The sequence below is a fragment of the Chironomus tepperi genome, unplaced genomic scaffold, assembly GCF_022539635.2.
Source record: "Chironomus tepperi strain 1889 unplaced genomic scaffold, CSIRO-AGI_Ctep_v1 contig_298, whole genome shotgun sequence".
Taxonomy (NCBI): domain Eukaryota; kingdom Metazoa; phylum Arthropoda; class Insecta; order Diptera; family Chironomidae; genus Chironomus; species Chironomus tepperi.
The window spans coordinates 795960-820127 of NW_027226420.1; the positions used below are offsets into that span (position 1 = coordinate 795960).

The following is a 24168-nucleotide window of genomic DNA, read 5'->3' on the forward strand; positions in this document are numbered from 1 at the left end:
TAATTTATAATGTCAGTTAAGTCTTGAGGTTCTGTATGCAATTTAGGTTATATTGGAATTAGTCAATAATTAAAAATTTTTACTTAAAATTCTGGAATAAATATCAAATTTATTTGCGATATCAGAAATCAAAGTACTGACTACAGGCTAGGGGCGTATTCTGGGTCAAATCTCTCCTTCCCTTCTCATCCTTTATGGTTGACCACGGCCTCTTATTTTCTCTAAACATGCTTCTATCCGTAAGCTTGCTCATTTAAAATTTAAAGACCCCCTTTCCCTCCTTTTAGTAATTCTTTGCCTTAGTCTAGCATTGCATACCTGCACCCTTCGACAAACTATAAGCTACAGCCCAAAACCGCATGTCTGCGCATCTAAAATGCAGGAATTGTAGAACTTCAGTTCTTGGCTCAATCTTTCAAAATCGCAGACTTTACTTCCTGCTCTCAAAAATGCAAGCATAACAACAAGTCGACAATTTAGACTTCAACTTCTGCAAAAGTCGCTTCAAAGGCTCCATGCACATTTCAGCAAACATTGCGATCCAGAATGAATGAAATCATAAAATGCCATAAAGTCATGAACCCCTTTTGTCCAACATTCTTTATAATTCAATCGTTTAACAGCACTCAAAAGGTTCTGTTCATGGTATTTGAAATAAATTTACATTCAGCACAAAAATTATGAAATATTTTTGAAAGTTTTAAACTTTATTAAAAATTGAGAAATGCCATCGAATTTATGCTTTTATGGATGTTTGTTGGTTCGGCTAGCTTTATGAATTGTTTTTGGAAAATTATGGAAAGTCCTTTTTGAGTAAATCGTAAAGTTTTAGTTGGTTGTGCGAAAATTGAGAATTTTGACGTATATGTAGACATTGATTGCCAAATTTAGGGATTTATGCCTTTTTGGGTGTCTATAATTCATATCATCTACATATCTTTATGCACCTATGTAACCTGAAACACTCTCAAATATTCCATGAATATTTCAAATACTTCAAAAATGTAACATCTAACAGACAATTCAGCATCAGCAATAAAAGATCATTCAAGTGAATAAAACAGACTATAAGTCATAGCCAAAAAAAAGAAAGAAGAAGGAACGAAATTGAGTATATGTACAAACACATAAAACATTTATAAACATCCATCATACCTTAACAATGATGATATTGTACTATCTTTCCGTTTAATGCCTACACTTATGCCTCCTGATCTCTCAATTTTTCCATGCCAAGTCATACTTTAACAAGTCTCTTGTCTCACATCATTTTATATATCATATCATATCATATCATATGTCTGTATCAACTAATGACGAGGTTCAACACACAAATTTATTTGGATTAGTTTTTGTGTAGCCATCATGACGTAACCGAGCACATCATATGCCTCTCTGAGGTATTATATATGTTTACGTTTAAGGTTGAGTCATGAATGTAAATAGCACATAGAAATTTCTTTTTTTGTTATTTCTTATTTTTAGCTATATTTTGGGAGAACAGAAGAGGTTTTATTCTTGAGTTTTTGGATGATTGCTTTTTGATTGAGGAAGAATTGAGCGCATTTTGTTGGAAATATAACGGATTTTTTGAATTTGAAATTGTAAATCCAAAGTCAACTTTGTTTTTCGTTTAAATTCTCCACCTCAAAAAGTTTTTTCTTAATAATTCAATAATTAAGCAAGCTATGATACTAGAAATTATGATTTTGACTAGTAAAAGGTGGCAAGAGCTGTTTAAGATTCGAAAAACAACATTTTATTGCATATTCAACCAATTTTTCAAATAAAACATATTCTAACCTCAAAAAACCCAGACAAATTGAGATTTATCCTCAAATTTTAATAATAAAATGGACACAAAACTTCAGCTGCAACAAGAATAAAACGTGAAAGGTAAAAAAAAACGATGATAGTTTCTCTACGGTATATAGTTTGTGTTCGCCAAATATGTTGGTATGAATCGAAAAAATAAAGATAAAACAGAAAGGAATAACCATGATTAAATTTTCATGAAAAATGTTCAACTTCGAATTATTTGTTAAATTCCCTGTTCAAAATGTTTAACATGTGATGCCAGGAAGATTTTCGGAATTATTTGTACAATTGAGCTGTATAAAAGATTTACTTTTAATTTTATTATTGTGGATGTTGTGGATTTTCAAGAGTTCGAAGTTGACTTGACTCAATTTTATATGAAATTCTGTCGACTTCCAGTTCTGGGAATTTTTAGATTACTTCAGTCAGCTCCAGTCTTGTAAGAAATCCCATATAAGTCAGAATTCATCCACATTACAGAGCTTTATGAATCCAAATATCTAACAAGCTTGTAAAAATCATGTTAGCAAAGATTTGTACAACATTTAAGACTTTCTAACAACGTACATGCATTTTACATATTAACTTTTTGCAGTCATAATTGAACATGAAAAAGAACTTTTAATTAATAGCAATTAAGTGACAAAACCTTGTATCATCTGTCTACTTATAGCTGTAGATACATTTATGTATACATGCATATAATCACATTCAATGAATTTAAAAATGAAAAGAATAGAGTAGCAGAAATAAAGAAAGAAAGAAGTAAAGGAGAAAAAAACCATCCTATTATGTATAATTCGGGAACAGAACAAAAAAGACTAAATATAAAATTGTCATAAGGATGAAAGTTAATGTGAGATTATGGGAAACGCGCATTAAAGTTTGGATTCACAGGTTTTGTTGCCCAAAATTAGGCCTAGTTAATGTGGTTGGGTTTGGTTTTCTGGAATATTGTTCGGTTCTCTGTAATTTGGTTTGGTTCTCTACAACTAGGTTTAGTTCTCTGTAATTAGGGTTTGATTCTTTGCAATTCATTTTAATTCTCTGTAATTTGGTTCCATTCGCAATTAATAGGCATTTGTGACATATCCTTCCAATTCTTCATGCATTTAGTTCATTATTTTATAATCCGCGATGACATATTTCAAGTCAAAATGCTCAAAATCTTAACAATATCTGCCTCTAAAATTCATGAAATAATTTTTTTTAAAGGTTTAATCCAAATCTCATCAAAAGAGCTTCACATGAACTCCTCAAACAAGATCAGCCTAAGCTTTTTAAATGACGCAATATAACTTCCATGAACGGCTCAAAATGAGCTCTTTTAAGGGAATCAACATAAGCTACTTATGAGATTTCAGACAAGATGTAATGAATTTTCAACAAAAAATCATGCTAACCTAAAAAAAAGAGACTTTTTTTCTCTGTGTATCTTCAAATGAAGCGCTGGAGAATACAACGAAAATGAATAATAGAAGAGCTTTTATTTTCTGGTAATGCTGTAGTTTCCTCTCTACTTCTTCCCATCTCGTCTACATTTTTTTTTTGTTTTCATTCATTCGTGTGCTTCTTCCTATTCTCAATTTTTTTGCCACACATGTACGTAATATATTCAGCATCAAAATGAATGTGCCATAGTGATGCCATAATTTGTAACTAGTTGTAGTTAAATTAATGATATTTTTGTTATACATTTTCATTCCTCCCTCATGATACATGAAGTAGAAAAAAAGAACGAAAAAAAAGAACTAAGCTATAGTAGAATGAGAATTCGAGTTGAAGTATAATTGCAAGAATAGAGCATTAAGTGTGTTTACTTTGTAAATTGAAATGACCAAAGGGGGTACTTGTTGCTCTAATAGATTTTCATCTTTATAGTATCTGATATTAAATTTCTACTTCATTTACTGGATAGTAATTGAGACTATTAAGAAATTAATTAAAACTTGAGATTTGTTGATCCTTGTGGTGATTTTTAATGGATTTTTTGGGCAGTTGCTCTACGTTGGTGAGTTTATTAGGGAAGTTCTCATTCAATTGCTTACTCAAGGTTGAAGGCGTAGCCATGGATAGGTTCTAGAGGACAATAACTCCCTCTCCCCAAAAAACTTCCTATAAAGTGTTGGAAAATCCCTACCAGAGGGTATTCAGAACTTAACCATCCTCACCCACACCCCCACTAGACTCTAAGGTGTACCTTAGTCTTGGCATACTAATAACTCCATAATCTATGTCAACATCAACTCAAATCGCGCTAAAGACATCACATCATCAACTAAACGAACACACACACACACACAATCCCTTATAAGCAGACATACAAAAAAGAGCAATACGAATAAGGAAAAAGGAGGATTTAGTTCTTGACATTTTCTTTTCATGAATTCAATTTTACTCTTCTTATTTCAGCTCATCTCATAACAATAAACACCTGATACCAACCATATCATTTATATATGTTTATCCATTAGATGATATCATACAATATAAATGTCTTAAAATAGTGTGAAATTTTATGGGGTTACAAAATATTAAGCTTTTTTTTTTTGAGAATTTATGGATTTTTCTAGTTCTAGTTTAATAGTTTATGGATGTTGGTAGAGAATTTTTAAACTGATTTGATTGGATTTTGGCTTTGCTTCCTTAAGTCTTTGATAGTGGTGTTCTGGATACCCCAAAAACTCCGAAAACATTTATCCCAACCAATGGGATAATATTCTAGTACCCCAAAAACCCTAAAAATATTTATCCCGGAAAATGGGATAATATTCTAGTACCCCAAAAGCATCAAAAATATTTATCCCGACCAATGGGATAATATTCTAGTACCTCAAAAATATCCTCAATTATATCCTCAATTCTTACTAAAACAAAAAGAAGTTTCCAATTTTTCAACATTATCTTATCTGAAAAGATCCAGACAACTTCTTCAAGCAGTGACTAACGAGTCTCATAGAATCTAATAGAAATGCTAAAATATTTCATTCAAATTGCCTCATCAATTGCTGTTAAATGATTGCAAATTTTATCTCTAACAAATAACACAAAACGTCAAACCTATTCCGTCCATCAATTGAACTTTTATGACCTTTGTGAAGTCTTCGTACCTTTTTTTTGTTGATTTTACCTCAAAATGACACATATCCATGTTCCTTCGATCAATCAAATCCACACTAAACAGCTCATGAAATCTCATCAAATTTGCTCAACTTTTGAGAATTTTCCAAGCAATAAAAAAGAGCTCCTGTATAGTAAAGAGAAAAGGATATAAATTTTGCAGTCAATAAATATTTTTACTGATCACACTAAAGTATCTTACCATGAAATATTTTCACGTACTTTTTTTCCACCGTTCCATTCATGTATGCAAAACTCATAAATGAATGGATGTCATGCAGAAAAATAAATATAAATTCATATGAATCCTGTAAGCTTAGTTGCGGAATTGTGATGAATATTGTGCCACTCATAAAATTACCTGAATGAGTATTTTTTTTTATAGTTTTTCCTCCACTACTTCTTATTCCTATTGCGATTCTCATCGATGCATGAAAGAAAATTTTCTTTTCTTTTCTTCGTTCCTCGTCTCTCATTTTTTTTATGCTGCTTTATGTCATCTAATAAAAAAAGGAAATGTTGTCAGCATCGAAGCATATATGCATGCAAAGGCACTTCTGTTTCAAGTAAAATGTTAAAGGAACATGAAGCATCCACCTACCCACAATGCATTGCTATTCACTGCAATGCAAATTATTTCCTTTTATTACTGCAATTTTTTAAGAGGGGAATTTAAGTGTTACATGGTGGGAAAATTTAGTTAGTCGGAATGTCTATAAAATTAGAAGTAAAATTTGTGAAGTAAAAACATAAATGGCTTAGAAAAATTCGAAATTCAACGACCTTAAGTTCAAATTTTAACGGTTTTTGAAAATTCAAATTTTATTAAGCTAAAAATCTTCAAATTTTATCGATTTTGAGAAACTCGATTTGTAAGAAATTTAAATTTTTAATAGTTTTCAAAAATTCAATTTTTAACGATTTTCAAAAATTCAAATTTCATTTATTTTAAAACTTCAAATTTTAACGGTTTAACTTCAAAATTCTAATTTTCAAAATTTTACTCTGTACAGGAAAACCACTTCGTCCAGGTATGTTAATCTTCAAAATTTCCTTAAAAACTTCTAACCTGCTTCTAACCTAAAAAATGCTTCATGTACTAACTCTCAGTAACAATTTCCATACTTCCATTTACTTTATTTTGGTTCAAAAAATATTTTCAATGTGATACATCTTTCTATGTTGCACTAAAAATGCTGTTCATAAATGAAAAACAGAGCGGAACAGAAAAAAAAACGTACGTAATTAATTAAAGTGGATGAAGAAGAGCTTTTGCAATGCTGCATAATAACTGTGGTACATATTTACTAATTTATCCTCATTCTCTCTTCCTATTTAAACATTCATCTTTTTATGCTGCTTTTGTGTGACTTCTTTTTTTTCAGAAAAAAAGTATAAAAAGAATCCTTATTTTTGCGTCATTTTTCATTTCACATAAGCATTTATGAGTTATAGAAAGGAAGGTAAAAAATATTTACAAAAATTGTTGCTACGCGATCTGTATGCATCGGTAAGTTCAAATGGATGATATGTGAACAAACATATATACGAATGTCAAAAAAGATGATGTTGAAGATGATTTACGTAGTTTACGGCCAATGGTGGCGGAGAGAAAATTTTAGGGCCTTATACTTAGAACTAAGAGCCTTATACTTAGAACAAACGTAGAACTCAAGTACTAAATTTATAGAACAAAATATTTGAATTTTTAAAAACCGTTTTTTAATGAAATGAAAATATTAAATTAATGCTGTTTTTCCAATTGTAATAGTTGCAATCGAAATGGACACTGTTTATTTAGTCGTCACTATCGTCAAATTCATAAAATAAATGAATTTGCGTCACTAAATAACTGAATTTATTTATCTTCAAAATAACGGTCAAAAATATTTTAAAATCAAAAATTTTTGATGTAAATTTGTAACAAGTTTCTTTTCAAAAAATTATTTTTTGTAACGTTGACTTTTCTATCCGCCACCATTGGGTTTACGGATGATGAATTGTTGTCATAGTGAGGTGAACAATAATCACAAATATTCGTAAATTACAAAAGAAAAATGTGAAAAAACAAAAGAAAAAAAATAATATTTATGCTACATACTATTTTGTGTCTCACTTCAAGTGATTATGTCGAAAATGTTTTTCGCATGGCAACTTAATTGGAAATGAAAAATTATCAAGAGTTTTGTTTTCCTTTTGTTGTTGTCGACGTTTTTCTTCTTTAGCTGATAGTGTAAAATGGGATCAGCTACATAGAACGTTGGGTTCTTAATGTTTTCTGAGCTTTATTATATACTAAGAATAGAGTAAGGCACGTTTTTCTTTATAAACATGATTGACATTAGATTAGATGACAAATCTTAGTCTAATTCTGGATAACAGATTTCGTGAGAAAGACTCAAATTCTCGTCCTCTACGAGTTATGCATGCTCCAAACAGTAAACTATGTGACAAAATCACTAAATTTTATACTTTTTATATCCTTTGCTCTTTTAAAAAGTTAATTGTTACGAAACGCCCTAGCGCAGCTCCGGATATCGATGATCTGAATAGCGTAAATTTGCATCATTAAAGCTAAATTCTAGTTTGTGTGACTCGGGTTAAAGCGTTGGATTGTGTAAAACAGTTTAAATAACAAATTTTGTCATCAAGAAGTAGGTTGTTGTTATGTTTCGCTTAACTGCAAGAGCAGAACCGTCTATCAAGATACACAATCTTATATTTTCAAACTCCATCCATCCTTAAAAATGTTGAAAACTCTTAAATTAATAACAAAAACAAAAAATCTAGTCATAAAATTGTTTTCATGAACTTCTTTATCCTATCTTCATCTTATTTAATGTGTGGGTAACGATAACAATAATTGTCTGTACAGAAATTAAAGTCAAAATAATGAAAATCCCCATTCCAACAACAACAAATTTTGAAAGTAAACAACATGACAAAAGCTACAGATTCGAATAAAATTTGTCGAACGAGAGACAATTGAGCTATTCATAAAGAGTTTCAACACCATCGGGATAATTAGAATAGAAAGCAGCGTAAAATTAAAATATTTATCGTAATCGTCAACCCTCACACTCCCGCAACATAAATTTTAAACTAAAAACTGTAAAATGATTTTGTCATTTCCATTAATTCCATTGAAAAACTGAGGAAAATTGTTTTGTTTATCGTAAATTTGATGAGCGTAAAAAAGTTTATGTTTTTAGTGTAAAAATTTTCTATCGAGTCAAAGTCAGTCGTGTCGTAAATTTACTGTCGATTGTTGTGTTTTTTATGAGAAAAACCACATTTTAATTTCATTTTGTTCCACCAGTCATCTACTCAATTCAAATCATGGGGTTTTATGCAAATGACATGAAAGCTATTTGTCGACGTTTATATTTATTTTTAGAGCTAAATTTATCTCGAACGCCATCAAGCTAGTTCAGCATTTTATAATCATTTTCCTTCTTTTATTTTCTATTTTTTCAGGTGATCGATCCAATCAACAAGCTCATAGATACTGTTGAATTTGATTCAGTATTTTATTCGCTCGATTGGCATCCAGCCGACCACGTCTCATTTATTGATAATATTAAACAGCGTCCGATACATCCAACTAGTCCGGTAAATATACATACTTATTACTTATAAACATGCATAAGCATCTATCATTATTTTAAATTATTGTTGCGTCATTTGTGCATATTTATCATGTTTTGAATATTGAATGATTTAGAAAATATTAATTGCACATTTAAGCAGCTGTATGGATTCATTTTTGCATAATTGCAAGTTAGAGATGATTTAAAATTGATTGGAAAATGCTGATATTACATCATTAATGTCGGATTAGAAATTTCTCCATATCAGGTTTTCAATTAATGAATTCTCTGCAATGCTGATGAGAATGTTTAAGGATGCAGCATAATTTGAAAGTTCTGACCGGAGCAAACAAGAATTTAAAGGTTTGAAGTCCATTCAATGCAAAATAGCAAAGAAAATTGCATTTTAACCATTTGTAAGGGGAGAATCAACCTTTATTAAAGCAAACATTGACATTCAATCTTACCCTGACCATGAAAAATCCAAAAAAAATTCTCAAATGAGACAAATTGCCTCCTCCATTTACATCCAACAATGCAAATTCTAATATAAATTGAAGAGCATAGGCAAAAGATCATATATCAAAATCATAAATATGATGATTATTGTATGGTAATGATGGGTAACATGAATTTCATAATAACAATTTATTCCATCGAGTGCCATTACTACGACAATCATTATTGCAGATTCATTGCGACTATATCGATTTATGTGCAATTGTTATTATTTATGATGTCGGAAAATTAATTTTAATAACAAAAAGAAGTTTTTGCATTTTGATAATTTTAGGGTAAATGCAGAGTCATTTACTGATGCGTTAGTAATGCACTTAGATTGGCATTGTAGACCACATTAAAGGCAACATGTCTCAAAGCTCAGAAAATAAATTTTCTCTAATTTCAATTTTGTGTCTGCTTGAAACTTCCTTTGTAATTTTCAATCAATTCTGTAGCTTTTATTGGTCAGTCAGTGGAAAATAGCCAATAAGCGACTTTATGAATTGAATGCTGATGCAGGAAAATTCAGAATTGAGGTCAATTTTATCAGAATGTAAATGTAGCAGACTTAACTTCAGACATAACATCTGCAACTTTCCCACATAGTAATCGCAAGGGATATGGAAAATAATCGCACATATGTGATGATTTGAAATTTTCCTCAAATGCCCATTTGTGAGTCTTCACATTTGCTTGTCATTTTAATTTTCGAACAATTATGTATATGGCTATTTGCCAATGCAAATGTGAAATCTCTTTCTGTTTCCCAACATCCAAAAACCTCCCACTATTTCGTTTAATGTTTGTGCTGAATGTCATTTTATTATGGCAAATGGTACCCGGAAACCCATTGCCATTTACACTCTAACAAACACACACACATTTTTCGTTTCTTTTCACTTCCTGCCTGCCTCTTCCGAAAAAGAAAAAAAAAGCAATTTGATTTTATCACCAAAGTTCATTTAGAATCCATGAAAAGTGCATGAATAAATAACTGAAAATTGTTCAAACATTGATAATTAAGTTCTTCTCTCATCTACAGTTTCTACTTTCAATTTTCTATCTATTTATATTTATGGCAATACTGTGTTTTTCTCTCCTTGCTTATCTATCCATGCATCTGGCCATAAAACTGAGCAAGTATCTCTTTTGGATATTGTTTTTCTTTACTTTCTATGCGATATTGTTAATGTCCCTAAAGACTATTTCTTGTTTTATGTGCGGATAGAATAGAAAATAAAAGAGATTTTTTTTTTTGTTGACTAGAAGTGGTGAATTTCTGGTATTTAATGAAAGGGTTACAAATGAGGAACTTGCTACTTTTCATAGCTTGTAGCATATGTCTTCAAATGTATTAGAATTGCAATTATTGATGCGGTTTTGGACACAAAGTAAATTTTTATGGGAATCATTTAAAAATGATGTCTATCCAATACTATGGATATTTGAGGAAGTGTCATAGCAAGGATGGGGAAAGTGGATCATTTTACCACTACTTAGATGTACCCAAAGCATCAACAAGGCTTGCTACAACGTTAATTTAGCCTAAAATTCAAAACTCTCAGTGAATTTAACAAATTTTACTGAAGAAATGGAGAAAGATGAGCGTAGTCATTGGAAGGGGGTTTAGATAGGCGTAAACTGGGTATGGGGACTTAAGCAGGCATATCCTGGCAGGAAGAGGGCTGGTAAGATTGTTTTTTCATAAAAATTCCTTGGAAATTGAATAAGTTTTTCCAAAGGGTGAGTTTGACGCCAAAATCCGCTAGAAAACGTCCCTAAGTGGCTCTTTCTGGGGAAAAAAGAGGTTTAACCCCATAAGCCCCTCGCTGCCTACGTCAAAGCAAGTATAGACCTCATAGAATCTAATAAATAATCCATCAAACAAGAGAGCAACAAAAGTAATAAACAACTTTATAATCAAGCTTGACCACTGACCAAAGAAGTCCATACAAGCATTATGTCTGATAAAAATCTAATTTCAAAATTATTTCCATCCGCAAACTTCCTTTAGGGTTCAATTTCTTTTCACAATAAGCAATAAACGTCCATTCTATTGCTGAATAATTCATCTCATCTTCTTTTTAAAATCTCACATCCTGCTCTACATCCATCAAAATTGCGTACATATAAAATTACACAAAAAAAGCAGCAAAAATTACACAACAAGCAATTCAGTAAATAAGACATGGTAATATAAAAATTTAAAAGGCATGACCAAAAATTTATAGCCAAAAAATTTTTTTTTTGTTCCCCCATTTATGCTTCCTCGCCTCAAAAAGCGGAGCTGAATAAATTTTTTTTCGTTCATCTCCTTTTTAAAGTATTGAAGAGGAAATTGTCTGTTTCTCTCTTTTTTTGATTCATGTGGTCATGCACTGCTGATATGTAATAATGATGATGATGAGGAGGAAAAATGATGATCGTAGGGAATTGAGTTGGATGATGTGATTTAAGCGCATGTTGAGGATAATGAAGGGGATTTGAAGTCAGGGGACTTTAAGCTTGTCTGATTTTAAAGTGGAAGCTTAGTTGGCATGCTGCTAAAGCTTCATATCTTAGTGGTAAGGGAATGAGGTCAGAAATCGTAAAAGTGGCAGGTTCGATTCCCATTCGAGACAATTTCAATTTTATACCTCATATTTCAACTTCAGTTCCTTAAAATGCGTTCAAACTGAAAATTATTGCCAGTACATAGATCACTGACTTCCTTTCTGCAACCATGTTTCTATGTGTAGCTTAGGATACAGCAATAAAGTCTCCGTCAAACTCTGCTGTTTTCTCTGTTGCCTAGTTTGAAAAACAACTCTTTTATGCACGTTAACAAAGAATAATGTCAAAGAAAAGTCCGTACAATCAAGATTCAAGCCTTTGTGTCTCTAGTTAGACAGTTATAGTCTTTAATATTAAAGTTCCATACCTTCATTCTCAGTTCTTCATTTTCTACCCTGAAATAAAGTGACTGCTGCTAAGCTCTGTTAAAGTCCCATCCACAAAATTTTTCCAACAATGAAACAAGCACAAACCACTCATTTCATCCGAAAAACTACTCCCAAACCGAGAGGATGAAGATTTCTTTGTTGATGACTTAAAGGGACGATGATGCTAAATCAGATTAAGCAAAAAGGAACACATTTATGGGCTATTTTTTTTTGCTTACTTTTATCTCTCTTTTCCCATCATGAGCCTTTTTTTACTTCTTTTTATTTATTATTATGATATTGTTTAGTCCAAAAAAGAAGTTATATATCTTTATTGTAGATAATGAAGATGAAACTTCATAAATAACATTTTCAAAAAAATTCTTAATAAATTATTGATGATGAAGTTTATTATGTCTCATTAGATTTTACATCTCTTTACATCCTGTGGCAATTATTATAGCCGTAACTTTGTGGTCTTGACATTTTGTTAAATTATGCATACATGAATATGAAAATTAACCCTGAAGCTAAACAATTCATTTGTGCTGTACAAACTTATTTATTGCTCCCTTGAACATTTTCTTCACTTTCTTGTTCTTTGCTTTGTGTTTTGTTGATGATCATGGGCCATGATTCTATTTTTTGTTAGCCTCTGGATGTTTAGTTTATGATATGATATTGTCATATTGAAAACTGAATTTTTAACAATATAAGTTTTGAGATTGGAATTTGAATAGTTGTAGTTTAAGGCTAGAAATTGAGAAAATATTTATATCAAGTCTATAGAGAAGCTGAATTCAGGGGAATTCATATTTCAAACTTGAATTCTAATATTAAGTCTAAGACACGGTCTAAAAGTCTTCGTTTCGATCTTTTATGGATCGTGTCGGGGATACTTTCAAGTACGTTCTGACAATATTCCAATCTTAAGGGCCATCTTGAAGGACTCTTCCTTATAACATCCGTTACAATCTAAACTCCTGACTCGTTCTTTAACATAATTTCACTCAGAGGCTCAATCATGGCTTGATTTCAGGACATTAATCAATCGAAGATCCTAAACTTCAGAAAAAGTACAAATTTTAATATTGGCTGGATTCTAACCTACAACTTTTGGGTTACCTTACCAAATTTGAGACAAGCACCTTTCCTATTTGACCAGCAAGACAGTTTCCTCCTCAACATAAAACTGTAAAAAACGCCAAATTTAAACCTTTAGTTCCCAAAACTAAATTTCACACTAAAAACTTTAATTATTTTAATTATCAGAATAATCTCAAATGAGAATACCTCCAGAATTAAATGTAGCATAATTATTTATGAAAGGACATTAATTGCTGCCACGCAAAATTTTTTATTTTATTCTGTCGTATCATTTAAGTACCGAGGTGAAAATTAAAATTAAATTACATTCTATAATTTCACATATCACACAATTTTAAAATGCATATCATTATGCTGAGATATCCACATATGAATAGGGATATAAATTTTAAAATTAAAGTGTAAAAATTATTCATAATTTATGGCAATTGTTTGTTTCGAAAAAGAATCGGGTGTGATTAATAGGGAGATGGTTGGTAGAATGTTTAATGAGGACTGAATGTTGATGGAACACATTTTGGTCTGATGTTGCTTTATTGCTATGGATAGATTTATGTACGATATTTGAATATGAATAAGGAAAATACACAAAAGTTTAATAAAATGGACGTAATATCTAAAATAGTAGTATCGAAATACCGATATTGAAATTTTGCTTCGGTATTGAATCCATTCCAAAATAACGATTGCCTGGGACAACATTAGTCACCTATCTTACACCCAATTAGCACAAATTGGGTAATGGATCAATAACCCTGCACCAGGCGGCCAAGACTCTTAATAGGTGTTAAATTCGATTTAAATCTAGCACCTTGACAAAGTCACACCGGCATTGCACCATGTCAGAGTCATGCCCACATTGCACCATGTCAGAGTCACGCCCTAATGACACCATGTCAGAGTCACTCGTCGGCATGGCACCATTTCAGAGTCACACTTCAGCATGACACCATGTCAGAGTCACAAGTCGGCATGACAACATGTCAGAGTCACATCGGCATGACACCATGTCAGAGTCACATCGACATGACACAATGTCAGAGTCACACGTCGGCATGACACCATGTCAGAGTCATGCCAGCTTGACACTATGTCAGAATCACGTCGGCATGTCAGATACACTATGTCAGATATCAAGCGGAACAGCTTGGTTCTGCCAAACTTTTAAACCATCGCAATATCCTTCAATATTCATAAATTCTCTCAATTTAGTACTCAAATTAAAAATATTTCCATTTATTAATTACTTAATTGAGAAATCATTTTTATCTTTAATGACGTTCTCGACTGTACAGTGTAGTCAATATTAACCAACTTCAATAAATTAATTTGCAAAATATGCGCAATAAATTTTCCACAAAAAAAAAAAAAACTTTTACCAGCGAAAAAAAAAGTCCATTTATTAAATGATGAAAATACAGCACAATATCTTTTTTGTTTTCACATTTCATGACGCATTTCAATTATGTTTATTGTCATTTCCAAATAATTTCACTCGTGTAATAAAATTTTGTGAATTGTCTTTATTTTTGTCTCATTCCTTAAAACCTTACGGTATATAGCTGAATGCTGACAATGCAGCTGTGTATGATACGGTGATTTTTGCTGGACCACCTCCAATGAAACAGCGATTATGGCCTCGTCATTGTGTACAAGATACATGGGGAAGTGAATTGCACAAGGACCTGAAGGTAAGTGGAATTACAGTAATCATATGTAATTGAAATTGACATTAAATGAAGATCTGGGATTTTTTGGTATTTTTATGAGAATCTAGAGAGATAATGACCGTTGTCTATTAAGTTTCTTAAAGCTTTAATGTTTCAAGATGAGACTGACATCTTTAAAGAAGTGGAAAGTTGTTCACTTATTGCGTAACGTACTTATAGGGTTGAAGAGGCTCGGTAGCTCAGTGGTTAAGTCTTTGGTACCTATTTATTGCAACACCGACCCAGTGATCATGGGTTCGAGACTCGGCATGGGCAATTAAGTAACATGTTCTTTTTCGAATCATATGAACTGGAAACGCATGTCATAGCCTCCCTTTATAGGCTACAGACATTAATGTCGTCAAATAAGTAGCTCGGATCCATTTATAAACTATAATTTTAGGTTTGAATTCCGTGACTTGACGAGATCTTACCCGATCAACTGGCAATAGCCCAGAGACGCTTATAACGCAAAGCTCTGGACGTTACGTAATAAATGAACAACCCCAAATTCCTTACCAAAAAGAAGCTTAAGTTCTATTGAAAATCGACCATTCCAAAATGACTTTTCTCACGATTTTTCATCCATGCCTCTTTCTTCCTTTTAGATTGTCGAAAATTCCATTAAAATTTACAAAGGCACTAATCCCGAAGTCGATTCCTATTCAGTCTTTTGGGATAATAAAAAAATGTCAGATACCACACTATGTGCACAGCTTAAGCTAAAAAGCGTAACTGATGTCTATGTCTGTGGAATTGCGTACGATGTTTGCGTAGGTAAGTGATGAGAACAGAAACAAAGGAAGTGAACAAAATTCAATTAAAAATCGTCCATCCTATTCCTTATATAGGAGCGACAGCAACAGATGCATTATCAGCTGGATATCGCACAGTTCTTATTGATGACTGTTGTCGTGGTGTTGATCTGCAGGACATTGAAGCGACAAAGGAAAGCGTTTTAAATAGCCATGGAGTTATTGTTCATTCAAAAGAGGTAAGACATCCTGCGACATAGAAAAAAAAGTTCCTTTTGTCATTACTGATTGCTTCCTTTCGACAATGTCCGTCACCCCGCACCTCATATCAGGAATAATTTTTTTTAAAACCTCATCAACCACAAAAAAATGGTCTGACACACTCTGCTCTGTAGCATTAAATGTTCATTCACATTTGTTGCTCACTTTCGAATAAACTGATGTTGTTGTTTGTTGCCTTTACTTTTTTATCAATGTCCATTTTTTTCTGGTGTGGTTGAGTTCGAGAGGGTGGGGAATGTCATTGGTTTATAGGCTGTGCAGTTTGTCTTATGAGGAATTGATTTACATGCGGGTGGATATTATTGGAATTGAGTAAATTGATTCTAGGTCAGCATGATCAAGTAGCAGTTCCTTTAGGCTTCATGAAATGGTAAAATGGATCCAAAATGACAATATATTGAACTTGACCATATAACATGTGTCTAAGTCTACTTAAATCAAGACCACATAACAAATGCGCTTTAATCACTCAATGACCTTCCTTACTTCCTCCACCTTTTCAGCAATTATCCTCATTTCCACAAAAAAATGAAAACATGATTCAAATTTAATTGTTTAACAATTTTTTCATCTCTTCTTCTCACTCTCGTCGTGTCGTTTCAGGTGAAGGCAATGGTTGAAGGACGTGATCGTAGACCGGAGCTTGGCTTCAAACTTGCAATGGAGCTGAAAAATGGCGAAAATGAAAACAAACGTGGTCGGAGGCAAATTTAAAAAAATATGCAAAAAAAATGTTTTTTTTTCTCTCGCAATTCTTCTTGCCGTTTGCTGATGCTGATAACATTCCATTACTCTTAGTTGTACGGTCCTTGTGTTGTTGTTTGGACTTTGTTTCTGTATTATTGTAATTTTAAAAATGGAGAAACATTGCTATACATTAATGACACAAATTTTAAAATTCATTTTGCAGTACTTTTTTGTAGCTGTTTTTTTTTTCGAGTATACTAAAAAGTCTCGCGTTCTCTCTATTTCCATCTTTGTCCTATGCTTCTATTTATGATGCAGCTATTCAAGTCATTCGTGGTGTAGATGGGTGAATTTGGCGTCTGTTTGTCTGATTCTCACTCAAGTGGCTGTTCTATGGCAGTCAAGTGGTTTCTTTATGGCAGTCAAGTGGTTGCTTTATGGCAGTCAAGTGGTTGCTATAAGTCAGTTAAGTGGTTGCCAACTTCACGTGTGTCACTCGAATGAAGATCATAAACTTTGAAATTTGTAACGGTTTTCAAAAATTCAAATTTTTTCAATTATCAAAAATCAGAAAAAACTTCAAAAGCGCCCCAAAGCTCCAAAATAAGCTACTCCAGATCCCTAACTCATTCATCCGCACGATAATAAAATTTATGTGCATTTTTTGATTTCGCTGAGTTTTAAGTTAAAAACTTTCTTTTTTTCTTCATGTAGATTTTCACGCGCTCAATGAGATCCTCCGTTATTTTTTTTGTAGCTCAAATATAATGAGAGGAAGTGGAAGTTTGCATTACAAGTGGAGCATGCGAACGGTAGAAAAGGACAGAGTGAAATGGAGATAGAGAAAAGCTTAAAAAATGTTTTATGCAAATTTAATTTTTTGCATCTGGGTTCGGGAAATGAATGGAAAAATTTCTGTGCTTTATTCAATTTTTTTTTGTTCCTTTTATGTCTTTGGAAAATTGTTAAAAAGGATGGAAAATTTAATTTTTTTTTATGATAATTCATTAAAATCGTCAGATTCGCAAGATGAAATTTCCGTTAACTTTTATGCTCTAATGACATAATTCTATTCCTTTTTTTTTTGATCCCAATTCCATTTTATTCCCTTTTTTTTTCGTCAGCAAACTTTCCTTTACTTAATGAAAATTGCACGATATTAATTTAAGTGCTTTCGTTGATGAAGATTTACATTAATAATAACAATTATAAAGATGATAATGCAATATAAAGAGAATAGACGAGAGAATGTAATAAGCGATGAAGATGATGCACTTTTTAATGTCGAGACAATCTACTCGACGTTTATCACTACTTTATTCCTTTTTTATTTATAAGCGCAGTTTTGTGATGCAAGAGCAGTTTATGATTTATGGCGTCAAATTTTTAGTGTGTGTCATTGATTGTTTTATGAGTTTGAATCAATGAATTATGTAGATCAGTGCTGTCCAACCTTTTTTGTGACATGACAAACCATATGTGGTATGACTCGATCGAAACAGCACACAACATACGGTTGCATTTAATGAAGAGTATTTCGATGACATACTGGTGTGTCGCGACACAAGGTTTGGACAGTACTGGCTTAACTTGCTTTAAATAATTGAAATTGAAGAAAAAATCAGGAATTTCAAAATTTAAAAACTTTGAAAATTTACCCGTTAAAATTTGAAAATTTTTTTAACCGTTAAAATTCGAAATTTTTTTAACCGTTAAAATTTACTCATTTTTAAACCGTTAAAATTCGAAATTTTTTTGAAAATTTTCAAACCGTTAGCATTTCAAAATTTGAATTTGAAGAATTTGAAATTTTTAAATAAATAATAATAATAAAAAAAAAAAAAAAAAAAAATTTCAAAAATTTAAAAATCAATCTTAAAATTTCATCCACAAAACTGCGCGCTTCGTCATCAACTACAAAACTAACAATTACCGTTGGAATCTCTTTTTTTTATTTTCCTTTTTTCATCATATAAAGCAACTTTACTAGCATAAACTTGATTAATATTATTATTATGATTAAAGGATACTTAACATTTACTTACTTACTTAATAATTCTCGATGTATAAATATTATATTGAAGAACTATGATGACATAAAGGAAAAGCTTTAATAAAAACATCATAAAATAAAGTAGAAAAAAAGTTTAATGAAGAGAAATAAAAAATGTATGGAAAAGGACAAGTTGACATGTAAAGGAAAAAGAAAAGACTTTTTAATGGGAAAATTGCTTTAGGGTTACGAGTCCTTTATAAACAGAGTATTCTGCTTGATATACAATTCATTTTCGTCTTTCAGATTTGATTATATGTATTTTTAGATGTTACTCCCTCTCTTAAATGTCAATATAATTACCTTGAGGGGCCATTTCAAGGAGTGTGGACGGACTCTAAATAAATTTGAGTGTACAAATTAAAATGGTACGATAGCTGAAGGTATGTAAAAATATTTTGATGGAAGAAATTGAGAATCTTAAAGGTTGATGTACGTAAATATCATTAAATGCTGATTTATTGATGAATTGCTGAAAATGCTGGAAGAAAGGGACCATTTGGATGTTGAGTGACAATCATTGCATTGTTGGGTGCATTCCTCGTCTGACTGCAAACTGTCAGTACTGTCAATGTTTCTTTTAATTCCGTAGCTAATTTTTTACTATATTTCAAGCTCTTGATCCGTTCCTAAATCCAACGTTGTCCAAAGTTACAATTTGGTTTCGATCGTTTGTACTTTTAGGATTCAAAGCAGAGCTGGCAGGAAATTACGAAGTTCGAATTCCAGTGAAGGCATGTGACAATATCCAGTACTGATTTGAAGGATGTTTTTTTGGAAACTGTAAGATAGTTAGAAATTTCGATTTAAATTTAAGGCACACTAATTAGAAACGACACAATTATTTCATGGCCGCCACATGGCAGCCTATCAGACATGAACAATATAATACAGTCATTTGATAGCCATGAATAATTTGTACCGATCGGTCAAAAACCTGAATTCTCACAACCCAAAAACACAAAATACTAACGACCCCTAATGACATCTAATCCATACTGATTCAAGAACTCACATCAACTACCGTCGTAACCTGCAATCACCCAGTTATCTCAATCTCATATTGAATTCACTTCTCAATCTAAATTCTGTCGTTAGACGTACAGTCAATATCACATGATACCGAAATAAAATAAAAAAAAAATTTTGTCTAGCTCTAATCCTTTTCATCTAAACTTCTATCCATCCCTTAAAAATCAAATTACAGCACATGAAAATGCTAAAGGAAATTTTCCACTCAGTTCAATCAACCATCAATAAAGTCTCATCAAATATTTATACAATAGCAATAACTGTAAGCAGCATACAAACTTTTTAATAAATTTCCTCTTTCATTGACGACGATGCCATTACGTTGGCTTACCATAAGCTTTATTAATATTTGACTTGCATGGTGAAACTTTCGATCGGTAATTGTTTGAACAGAAGCTTTCTGTACATAGAATTCACAGAATATAATGTTCATGATTACTTCTATAGTCATTGAAAATTGTTCCTTTTTGAATTTGTCACGTTGTGCTGACAAATACCAACCCACTTAGTTCATTTCATAAAAAGCAAAGCTTACGAAAAACTTTTTTTTTTTTTTTAAAACATTCACAATTAATTTCGCTGTACCTGGCGAACGTACTGTATAAGTCTTCATGTATTTCATGCAGCTTCCTTCAGAGCACGAATGGTAAGCAGAAGCATCACAAAAAATTTGCATGCAATCGCTTACACCAGGGATTATCGACCTGAACGTGAAATCCTCGTTTAGCGGTTGCTTTTGTGAATTTTATCACGTAATTGTCATAGCAGGAACTGCATGCACGGTCATAAATAAAATTAATATACAAGTTGCTTGAATGTAAAATGGGTGGTGGCTCTGTTGATGTTGTATACTGTGAGAAATATAGGTAAGATACCGAATATGTTGTGGCTGCATTCAATTTTAAGGGACAAAAAACTTTTAGTGACGATATTGAAAATTATTTAATAGTTTATCTTGTTGGATGGATATTAAATGGGATTTATTGGGGTTGGATTGGGAATTTCGGGAATTGATATTGATTGTTTTACGAGTTGAATTTATCCCATGTGATTTATCATGCTAAATGCAGTCAAATTGCTGTCACAATGATAATGATTTCTGCACAGTTGCTATTTTGTTGTTGTGTGGAAGTAATGTGACTGCCACGTTGAAGACACGTGTCTGACACGTAAGAGCTACATGAAAAACACGTAGTTGCTATGCAAAAGTTTGGTATTTAACAAGTTGAAGACATATGTGACACATGCAACTGTCACATTGACATGCAACTGTCGCATAGACATGCAACTGTCGCATAGACAGGAAACTGTCGCTTTTAAGCTATGAACTTGTCAAATTCATGTGACTGTCACGTGGTAAGGTTGCGAATGTCAAATAACTGAAGGAGCTTTGAAACGACCATGTTATTCCCACATGATATACATTATAGTGCCACCTAAATCTATGTGACTGCCTAATCACTGTTTTATAATGTCACATAAGTTCATGAGTCTCTCACTTGCAAGCAATAAGGCGACACCAGCCATTATGTGTCGCACGGACATTCTACCTTACTGAACAACCCAAATGCGCCTTATTTATGTTCTCTGTCCTCTCATTCTTCCTACAAACATTTATTTATTTAGATACATGCAAATTCCATAAGAGTAGCACAAAATGTTAAATAATTTAGGATAACAAACAGCCAGGAACATCGAGGAATATACTAGTTGCAAAAAAAGTATCACAGAATAGAAAAATAAGGCAGAAGAAGCAAGTAAAGAATTGGCGAGACATGAACAACAATAGAGTCACAGGAAATAAATTACATGAAGGCAAGCAATGAGTAACAAAAGTCAAGCTAAGAGACGATGAAGAAGAAGAGGCAGCTGCAGCACTAACGCTATTGGAATTTTTATTTTCATTGTTCTTGTGCTATTGTTGAACTTTATGGAGGTTCTGAGTTCAGGGAAATCGATGAAAGAGATGTTGAAAATGTATTGGAAGTAAGTTCCAAAATATTAACTAAAGAATTCAGAGAATTTCTTGTTGTTCCTTCATTTCAATCAATTATGTATGTACATGCATTAACCTATAAAGCCATATACAATGCAAACAACCTTACGGCATGGAAGAACCTCCAATTATAAAGTTTCCGTAGCAACAACATCGTCATCGTTTTCGTCGCCGCCAGGTTTATAGCTCAAATCATATATATGTGTAGCCTTTTGTTCTCTATGTCTTTATTTTGTTTCCCCCCTTTTTTCACTTTCAGCCATTGCCGCCTCAAAACACATCTTGTATTTTCAACATTGGCAACAAAGGTTTGAGGATTATTATTATACCATAACTTTATAGGTTCGAATGGATGTGAAAAGTGGGGTGCATAAATAAAATAACAGATTATTAGTATCATAAATGGTCGAAAAGGCGCAAAAAAGAAAAAGCAGCGAATGATGATCATAAGCATAAATCCCCAAAGTAGTTTCATGTTCTATTCATTGCCTGAGACTTGTAATCGCTTTATATTGGCACATGAAAGAAACGATGAATTTTTTTCTTTTTTTGCCACATCTACATCGTTTTCAATAAAGTGGAAATAATGGTCGCTTTGTTATGCCTTGGTTCATTTAATAACAAACCATTCATCGGTTCTATTTTTTTCTTCGACTATGTTTTCCTTTCTTTCATCGTTCGATGAATGGCTTATTGGAATATTGCAATTGTTATTTGTCATATTATTTGTGCCTCGTTATGTTTTCTTCTGCTCTATGTGACTATATTTATAATATGGAATTGCAAGGAATAATAAAAACAACACATTTGTGTTTTTTTTTTTATTGGGTAAAAGTGGACGATGAAAAACAAGATGAAATGTTGTGGAAGTGATTGTTAACCGGAGAATATTGAGAAATTGTAAATTATCGACAAGTGTTTGAAAGGTGTGGCTGAATTCATTGGATTGCATAGAATTGGGTAATTTGATACACGGTTATGGTTACCTAGGCTAGGCAGTGGAAGTCAAACCAGTTCATAAGTAATACTTTCAGGTCTGAGCGGCAGAAAGCGGTAGCACAACGTGCATGTGCATGATCAGTATTACTATTCAGCAAATTACCAGCCTAACTAGTATATTTACTATAATTTCTAATGAATGAGACATGTAGTCTCCAGTGTCCCTAGGAAATGTTGTTGTGAATAGTCTGGGACAAACTTTAGGCCTGCAGTTTATGGTCGAACCTTAGCATGAATCAGGGACTTAATCAGGAGGAGTCAAAATTCCTCCACATTTAAGCAATCAATTCTTCAATTCGCTTGAACTTTGTAAAAAGTCTCAATACACCCCTTCCTCTCCACAACATCCTCAATTTTTACAATCCATACATAAAAAATTTCAAATTTCAAGGAAATCAGTAAACCCTAACAATATACACAAATATGCTAAAAATAAACCTTTCCTTACATTTAATTCCCTTTCTTGGTTTTTGCGTAAATACAGCAAAGAAACTTTTAAATGAATCAAACTTTTTTGATTGAGGAATAAAAGCGTATCCTTATACGCTTTAATTTTGATTTTTAAATAAAAAGAATTGTGTTTTTGACATTCAAACACAGGAACTTTTTTGGGGATTTGTGAATTTCAAACTTTGGGAATTCTTTTAGGATTCTTGTTTTAACATTAAAATATAATTGAATGGGATGTTAACATAAATGCAAGGGGTTTGAGGAGAATGATGAGCTCGAAGTTAGGATGTATTTTGTATGGGAAAGTCGACTTGGAGCTCTGGAAATGGACAGTAAGTGTATTTATAGAAGCATGATGAGTAACGTAAGAGGTCATTGGCTTATTAAGTATCGCAAAAATGGTAATTTTTTGGAACTAAGCCGACATTCTGTGAGCAGTGGAGGGCAGCCTGAGTTCCGCGACACGTTAGTAAACTGTGACTTTTTTTGAAAATGCCATGGACCGGGGTTGGACCCAGAATTCCTCCTTTCCCATCCTCATGCATACGTCTCTGCTCAACTCTATCATAATACCTAAAATTTTATGCTTATTTGTGAATTTATTTCAAAAGTTTAAAAAAAAATAACTAAAAAGCCTTCCACAGCAGTCATCATAACCATCACCTAAACACCATCTACCAAAAACCACTTCAGAATATAAAATTATATGAGCACATAAAAGAAAAAGGAAGAAAATTGTTTTATTAATCCAAAGAGAAAATGGAAGAAGGAAACTAAAACTAAAAGAACTTTTTTTTTGCTGATTCATCCTAAAATAACTTTTACCGGCTTTAGTTTCCCACTCAAAGTACTGTCTGTTCTTTAAAGCCTCAAAAAGATAAAGCACACATAAAAAAGAAATTTCAGAAATCAATGAGTGAATCCATCTTAGCATAATAAAGTCATTTCTCGGTGTGAAAATAAAAATTTAAGGAAATGACATTCCGAAAAGTCCATGGTTGATTTCCCAACAGTGAAATCATTCTTGACATAAACTTTAATGAGGAAAATTTCCGGTTTCATTTGGGATTATTGATGTATAAAGTTTTGATATTGAAATTTCTGTTTTTGACTGACTTGAACATTGGTGGATAAACTTTTTTGGCCAT

The 24168-nt window shown here is 32.3% G+C and overlaps 1 protein-coding gene across 2 annotated transcripts in view; it reads left to right on the forward strand.

Annotated features, from left to right (window-relative positions):
* Naam (Nicotinamide amidase) overlaps positions 1–18695 on the forward strand; it is a 90274-nt gene extending 71579 nt beyond the window's left edge. Inside the window, exons 7-12 of one of the 2 annotated variants that reach the window (XM_070642823.1) lie at positions 5952–5969; positions 8416–8550; positions 14620–14748; positions 15375–15543; positions 15618–15760; positions 16407–18695. In XM_070642823.1, coding sequence (XP_070498924.1) covers positions 5952–5969; positions 8416–8550; positions 14620–14748; positions 15375–15543; positions 15618–15760; positions 16407–16517 — 705 coding nt within the window. In that variant the 3' untranslated portion in view covers positions 16518–18695. The remainder of the gene's footprint in view (positions 1–5951; positions 5970–8415; positions 8551–14619; positions 14749–15374; positions 15544–15617; positions 15761–16406) is intronic. The other variant, XM_070642824.1, reaches the window with a different exon arrangement.
* Positions 18696–24168: the final 5473 nt, after the last annotated feature.